We start from the raw sequence: 7,835 nt of genomic DNA, 5'->3' as shown, positions 1-7,835 counted from the left end.
TCAAAGATCACATGGCACTATTGACACTTTGTCAATCAACGAAGGAATCAATACTTCAACATTTCTAACATCGCCGACAATCTGTGCTATTCCATGAAGCAGAGCTGTAAAAATGCTAACGCTACAACAGTAATCACAACAAGAAAACTCGTAATTTGCAGCAAAGCTAACCAAGGGTGCAGTAATGACCCAGGGCTCACCTCAACCATCAGAATCTCCCTTTTCCCAGACACTGGCAACGCCACACAAAGGCAGGCATGGGTGGGTGGGTACTAACCCACGGATTCCTCTTTGTCTGGCCCCTATCCTCTGGCCTGTCCGGCATGGGTGACCCTGGCCGGCATAGCCCAAGAGGGTCATTGGGGCACACAAACCCCTCCACCACAGTAAGGTGGGAATCCGCTTGAGGAGGGGAGGGGGGGGTGCAGGCAAGTGAAAAAATATCTGCAATGTGGCTATAACTTTTCGTACATTGTTTTTACTGACTTCTGTCTTCGTTTATTTTATTGTTATGCTGTTGTGGTCCTGCTATGAAAGTTTGATAATAATTCTTCCTTGGTTTTCCTTTTGTTGCGAATAGATCACAGCCCTTCCCTTGGAAGTTTGCACCAAAGAGGAAAAACGAGCAGGGTTCCGGTTTATGTGGTCGGAAGGTGTGGACGCTCAATTCATAGACACTCCGTTGAGCGAGACACTGGTCCCCTGCTCGCTTTTCCTCTTTGGTGCAAACTTCCAAGGGAGGGGCAATGATCTATTTGCAGCAAAGAGAAAACAAATGAATTATGGCCAAACTTTCATAGCAGAACCACAACGGCATAACAATAAAATAAACGAAGACAGAAGTCAGTAAAAACAATGTACGAAACGTTATAGCCACATTGCAGATACGTTTTGACTTACCCTCATATGTTTGAGCCCCCAGAGTGGCTTTCAGTGACTGTGCCGAAAGCCAGAATACGAAGTGTCGGGAAACCGGCCCCTGATGGCCTTCACCACACAGGATGGCAGTGGTCGCCTGTTGTGCTGGCCAAGGCGCCGCCACAGCCACAGGACGCACTGCCGGTAGGCGGCGTAGCGGTTGCGCCTGAAAGAATAACCACAATAATTTTCTGTAAGACGCAATATCACAACCTTTTAAAATTGCAGATTCTGGGCTCTACCAGCAGAAACAAAAAAAAAAGTGCTGCAACGGGCCCTCATGCCTGGGCAGCAACCGATCTAAAATAACCCGAAGAGCAGAGCAAGTTCTAGATTGTGTCCATTATTCTTCCCACAAATTCAATTGACAGGCGTGAACATTATATTAGGTTGATAATTGAATCGCAGTAGTGTATACTCCATGTACAAGAAAGTAGCAGCGGTTATGGGGCACAAGTGCAACCATTTTGCGTTCTAGTTCTGCATCGTGTAGTAATGGGCCATAAATCATCACAAAGAACTGTTAGAAAAAGTCAATTCCAACAGACCAGATGACCAAAGCCTAACATGCACAACAATATGCATGTCACAAACCCTAAAATATGCGGCAGCACTGTTCATGCTGACTCGATCGAACTACTGCATCTCTTTGTGGCAAAGAGATGCAGTAGTTCACGCCAAAGAGACGGGGCATTGCTTTTATCATAATTGCTTGCGCGCTATCAATAACGTTTGGATAATTCAGAGAGTGACTTCAATGAAGCTGAGGGAAATTAGCTTTTTTGTTGTTTTTTATCTAGTGTTCAAAGTCTCGACGCACCATTTCGTCTGGAAGCTGCACCTGCCGGAGTGGAATCAAGGGGCAATGATGAAGGGGCACTTTCCGCCGTGATCAGCTTTTTTAACGACACAATTGCAAGCCCGTCGCTGCTACCGAGGAGAAAATGGCCATATCAAAACTTCAAAGGCATCCCACGGGGGTCTCGAGTGGCGCAGCAGTCAGAGGCGAAACTTGAGCGCACTACTCCAATGGGTGTGAACGCTGCGTTCAGTAGTGTACCCTGAACGTAGCGTTTATGCATGTTGTGCCAACGTTTGTTGCAAAAGTTACGCCCGTTAGGTCCATAATGTGAACGTAATATTAGTGATAGGACGAATCCCCGGAGATTTGGATTCGGACAGATTCATGAGATTCGTCGCTGGTTGCAGACGGCAGTGTGAAAATAGTCGTAAACTTCGCGAATGTGGACAGTTGTGCTTTTCTTAGGTACTGTTACTGCATATAACCAGATTTCGTCTTGCTTATTTCAACATATGGTATGTACTAAACTGTCGTTCTAAACCCTGGCAGGCGCCAAGGTCCAGCTGAGCTGATCGGTGTGGTTGACGTGGGCCTAACCAATGCACGGTTTCGCTTCCTGTGCGGTTTCGCGGTGATCGGTAAAATGTAGCAAAATGAGGTGTATTATACATAATGTGACGCAACGTACAAGAAATATATATTCAGGCAAGGAAATGATTTGTCTCCTTCTCTAGAGCTGCGTATGTCTGCACCTATAAGGCGCGAAAACTAGATGAATGTTGCTCGTCACAACTTCGACCGCGTACCGGCACCGGTGGCGAAGAAAAACGTTGCACTGTCGTTTCTCCGTTCTCGTCAGCAAGTTTTTTTATACGTGAACTTTACTTGACGAAAAAAAAACACAACACAGGGGTGTCCAACACAACTTCATTGTTTGCAACCAAACACTAACTAAATCGGATAGCATTAACCAGGAGTTTCACATTGTTTCCCGTGTTTCGATAGCAATAGGCGGTATTCACTGAGCCTGCAGGTTCAATTTTGCCAGGGAGCGCCACCGTCGATTCGCCATCTTCGAGGTCGCGGTTTGACTGGCTTGGCTACGCGGTCGTACAATTTTATATCGTTGAAGGAGCTTTCGTTGAACAAGAAAGAAAGAGGTTTATCTCGGGGGCGGGCCGTTTTAGTTTTCTTGTTGCCGCCGAGTACCGCGTGTGTAAAGGCTGAACCGCATGTAAGCGAGCAATGAGACGAGACGAGCGACAGCCACGACTGAAGCGACGACGACCCGCTTCGCTGTCGCTCGGTCACTTGCGCGACGAGACAAGCCGCGTGAAAACGACGGGAGCAAGCGACCAAGGCGATCAGCGACGTTTTCTAGAAATCTAAAAACCGAGCGACAACCGACCGTGAGAAATCTCCGTCACTCGTCGCCGCTCGCTAAATCGCTTACATGCGGTTCACGCCTCACTGTCGCTCGTCGCGTAGCTCTGTTTTGGGATTTTTAGAAAACTTAGTGCCCATCGCCTTGGTCGTTTGCTCCCGTCGCTTTCATGCGGTTTGCCTCGCGGCAGCGAAGCGGGTCACCGTCGCTTGTCTCGCCGCTCGCCAAATCGCTTACATGCGGTTTTTAAATCGCTAGGGCTAATGAAAAATGCGCCGCATCTTTCATAAGCTGCGCACTCTGTGAGCCGCACGGTATGTCTTTGCACAGGAACGAACACCGAAGGCAGGACGTATGTACGACACAGAGGCGATGGAGCAACGCGGTTACACGGCCGTAGTGCAGCAAATCCGCTAGAGAAAAACAATAAAGAAACTAGCAAAACAAAACAGAGTAATCACACCGTGCTACAAAATCACCAAAGTAGAAAAATCAGTTCTTGCAAGAGCTACCGCCGTGGGCACGGCGCGCGACACGGAGCGCTTCATGGAGCCGAGGGGGCAACGCGGCCGCGGTGAACGAGTCCGATAGCGACAAAAACGAACTAAAACACACAAAAAATACTGCTACGGCGCTTCAAAAGCACCAAAGTATAAGAATAACCCCTAGTTTCGGTTAAAAAGGCTCTTTAAAGTTGTAAAATGCTGCTAAACAGCGATGAAAAAATGCGCTTGCATTTCTATGTGTGTGCACCAAGCATGCCTATTGGGTCGTAATTTGGAACTGAAACCAATTTTCCCGTGATGTCTGGCTACCGTTCTCGACAAACATCCAAAATAATTTAAACAAAGCGGAACATTTTATTTACTACTGTGATATTATATTACAATATATTTAGTGCACTTTGTAGAATTCAGTGAGTATAATATCACGAAAAGTTGAAACACTCATCAACGTGATTTGACAACCATGGCAACGCTCCGAATGTTTCCAGACTTTTCCGAATCGCTTGGGAGTCGGCTACTTTTCCGAATCTTTCCGAACCTTCAGATGCGAACAAAGATCCGTCCCATCACTAGTGATCAGCTAAACTGGAGCTAACCAGATCTCACGAACTTGTTCTGAAGCAAGAGATACTGATGCAGCAATCGAGGTTTTGAACATTTTACTTTCTGATGACCCACAACTTCACAATGAAACATGGCACGAAACGCCAGTAAAACATGCGATGCAACCACTAATGTGACTTCACATTTGAAAAGTAACGTGCGTAACGCTCACTGAAACAGATAGTAAAGTAGCTGTCTAACGTTTTACTGCTGGCGCCGGTTTGCAAGTTAGCCGAACAGCAAATTACGGCGTTGAACTCACTCGTGCGCTGTTGTGCCCATTCCGTCCTGGCGGTAGTGGCGCATCATGAGGTAGGCGACCTCGAGCACCCCCGGATTCAAGCACACCGTCTCGAAATCCGGGTTGCTTGTTAGGCAGCCAGGTTGCCTCGACGCGGCGGCGGGGTACTCGCGGCAGCAGACGCACTCGTCAGCTGTCGGCATCTGCGCGCAACATCCGCACTGGCACCTTTGAGAAAGAAGATAAGAAGAGAACAAGCGTAAATGACGCATACAGCGGTAAAATAAACAGCGTATCACCCACCAGTCGGTGTTGCCGATCCGCCCCGTCTCGTCAAAGGCGCCGTCTTCGTCCTCGGACATGGCCTGCTCGTCCTCAGAGCCCGAACACGACTCCGATGCGCTGCTGTCGTATACATCACACGTCGGAGTAGCGTCGTAGGAAATCATCCCCAGGTCGGCTGTCCGCCGAAGAATGTCAAGCTCCAACGGCGTGAGGTCCTTGAGCGTACAGAACTCCGCCATGATCGAAGCTCAAATGACAAAGAAGTTCGGCCGGTGCGGCTACCTCGGGATCGCTGCGCGACGGAACGTCGTTCAACGCCATTGGCCCGAGATCGTTTTGATATGCGTGCGATGACTAATGAGAGTGGTTTCGTTTTCGGGTGGATCCGAGGTTTGGCGGTCTTCATTTACATTTTTATTAAAGAAATAATCACCGTATGACTATATTTTTTCGTTTTTAGGGATACTTAGGGTGTCTTAATTCAGTTGTCATCATCAAAACACGAACTCAAAAAGCGCTTGACTGCCCCTTTAAGCGCATGATATGTGAAAACTTTGGTCATGGGCTTACTACTGCTCAGAGCCGCTAAAAGCTTCTTTTTAGTCGATATACAAAACACAAGTGGCGCGAACCGTTTCAGTTATTTACAAAAGTATTTTTTTCACTACTTTAGATCAGAAGAAAAACAAATGCAGTTTATAAAGTACGGAAGCAAGAAATGGCTGTCGACATACCCGCCACCAAGTGGTGGCAAAGGCGACGCATACTAGAAAAGGCGAGTGGGATCAGGCACCGACGAGAGGCGAGCGTAGAAAGACCCCGGATGTACGCGGCAGCGCAGCGGTCGTATGAGCTCGAGGATCCGACCGGTTTCGAGCGTTCCGAAGGCCTTCGGCGAGCAGGTTTGGCTTGCGGTTAGGCGCTTTGGCGGTATGGCTGCGCGAAGTGGCTCCCGTTCTGAACTGATATTTACGCCGTGTTTGCTGTCGTTTGCGGCCAATGAAGTGTCATGCCGAACCGGTGTTTAATCGCGCAGCAAATACAATGCGAGCCGCCCTTGCTGACAACTTCATCCAGCCTATCCAGAAGATGCTTTAGTGGCGCCCTCTCAAGCCGTCGACGCTGAGTGCGGCAGCCGTGAGCAGTCGCTGAGCTCACTACCCCTCCTCTCTTCCACGGCCACTCAAGCAACCAAGGACGTCATGAAGGAGGTTGTTTTTTGCTTTTTTTTGTATTTTAATTTTGCTATAACTTTTAAAATAAAGAGAAATTCGAGAAAAAATAAATTTCATTAAGTTACTGTGTTCAGTGCGCTCAGGTTCCGTGCAAATTAAAAACCAGTTAAAAAGTCGTTACAGGGCCCCTTTATGCAGAAGACACACGAGCGTTGAAAACAGTCGCCGTGCGGCAGTATCCATAGCAAGCGGTGCTGGCGTCACTACGTCACTTCCTCGCGGCGCCGCGTCTTTCGGATCTGGTTAGTGGCGAACGGCTAAAGCCGCGAACGGCGAGCGGCGAGTGCCGCCCAGCACCCAATTTCGGAGCTCGTGCGTTCCATTCTTTACGATGCATCTTTTGAATAAAAACGTCATAGCCTCACGTCAATCCTTATTTCTTTATGTTTGTAACCTCTGATGGCTAATATGTTCGCCACAATGAGCAGAATATGTACATTTCCGTGTAGTAACTTACCTCGCTTCGCTGATTTAACGAAAATAACCTGAAATGATTTGAGCATGTCTCGCTTTCTGTTCAATATCCGACACATTTCATTGAAGATGTATTTTTGCTTCGGACATAATTCTCCATCGGAGTAATATAGACCTTTCCAAGAAAGAGCGTATGGCCGGTGCCATTTCCAGTGTTCGTGCGTATGGCGCGTGCTTTGCTCGTTTTCCGGAGCGACGCACACGCGCGTGCTGAGCTGTGGAGATCGCACGCTGGGCTGTGGATTTGTAAACATTGGAAATGTCTATACATCGGGATCCATCATCACTTCTAACGTATTTCAAAGAGACATTGAAGTCTTTTTTTGCGTTTAAGCATTAGGGTGGCATGCAGTGTCCTGTGACACAAAACTGCTGACATAAAATCATGAAACTTTACATCCGAGGCGTAATTTAAGAAGTAATAGTGAACCTGATTTATACGGTTAAGGTGACGAATTTTTCAACCTTGCGTCCCGCTAAACGTGACCTTGCGGAGATGCTAAATTTGTCATACACGGTTCTATTGGCCACCGAATTTAGCGGAAGGGCGCACGTTACGTCATCATCTGACGGTGGTCAGCTGACGTCGTCAGCTTGACGATGGTCCCGTGACACCCACCACGTGGCGCTTTAGCGTTAGTAACATAACTTGACCTTCGTCTCTCCGATAACCTCGAACGAACACCGTCAGCTTCCGAAATGACGTGGTTTAATTTTGTCTTTGTTTTTCAGATAATTTTTAGGAGTTCTAGTTAATTGCTTTGACATGATGAAAATACCGATATCCCTCCAGAACCTTTGCGGAGAAATCGTATTGTCGTTGCGTATCGATATAGAAACACAAATTAGAGAAGTCTTAGCGAACCCCTTTTGCACATCCGATGGAGTACGAGGGGCCTTCCGGTACGAACTGAACATGTGTAAGTATTCTGAGGTAGCATAAGCGCAGTTTGCACAGACAGTTTTACGAAATCGTTTTCGCACATCCGATACGGTACGATGGGCCATGCTACCGCAGAAGACTCGCACATACGCAGTTTGTACCGGAGGGCCCATAATACGATATCGGACGTGCAAGAACGGTTCCCTAAAATTCTCTAATAGATAGTTTTTGGAACCGTTTTCCAACGTCAGATACGGTACGATGGGCCCTCAGGTAGGAACCGCATGTATGCTACCGCAGAAGACTCCCACATAGGCAGTTTGTACCGGAGGGCCCATAATACGATATCGGACGTACAAGCACGGTTCCCTAAAATTCTCTAATAGATAGTTTTTGGAAACGTTTTTCAACATCAGATACGGTACCATGGGCCCTCAGGTAGGAACCGCATGTATGCTACCGCAGAAGACTCCCACATAGGCAGTTTGTACCGGAGGGCCCATA

General features: G+C 47.7%; 1 protein-coding gene across 1 annotated transcript; it reads right to left on the bottom strand.

Annotated features, from left to right (window-relative positions):
* Positions 1-810: 810 nt before the first annotated feature.
* Positions 811-6,507, bottom strand: LOC121836575 (P2X purinoceptor 7-like). The gene is made up of 5 exons (XM_042291510.1): positions 6,432-6,507; positions 6,305-6,311; positions 4,758-4,784; positions 4,476-4,682; positions 811-1,084 (listed from the first exon to the last, which is right to left on the bottom strand). Exons 1-5 carry the CDS (start codon positions 6,505-6,507, stop codon positions 931-933), a joined length of 471 nt encoding a protein of 156 aa, XP_042147444.1. The 3' UTR covers positions 811-930.
* Between the last annotated feature and the right edge of the window lie 1,328 nt (positions 6,508-7,835).

Source organism: Ixodes scapularis, unplaced genomic scaffold (assembly GCF_016920785.2).
Source record: "Ixodes scapularis isolate PalLabHiFi unplaced genomic scaffold, ASM1692078v2 PGA_scaffold2__306_contigs__length_199485367, whole genome shotgun sequence".
In the NCBI taxonomy this organism is placed as follows: domain Eukaryota; kingdom Metazoa; phylum Arthropoda; class Arachnida; order Ixodida; family Ixodidae; genus Ixodes; species Ixodes scapularis.
This window is presented reverse-complemented; position numbering and strand designations above follow the sequence as displayed.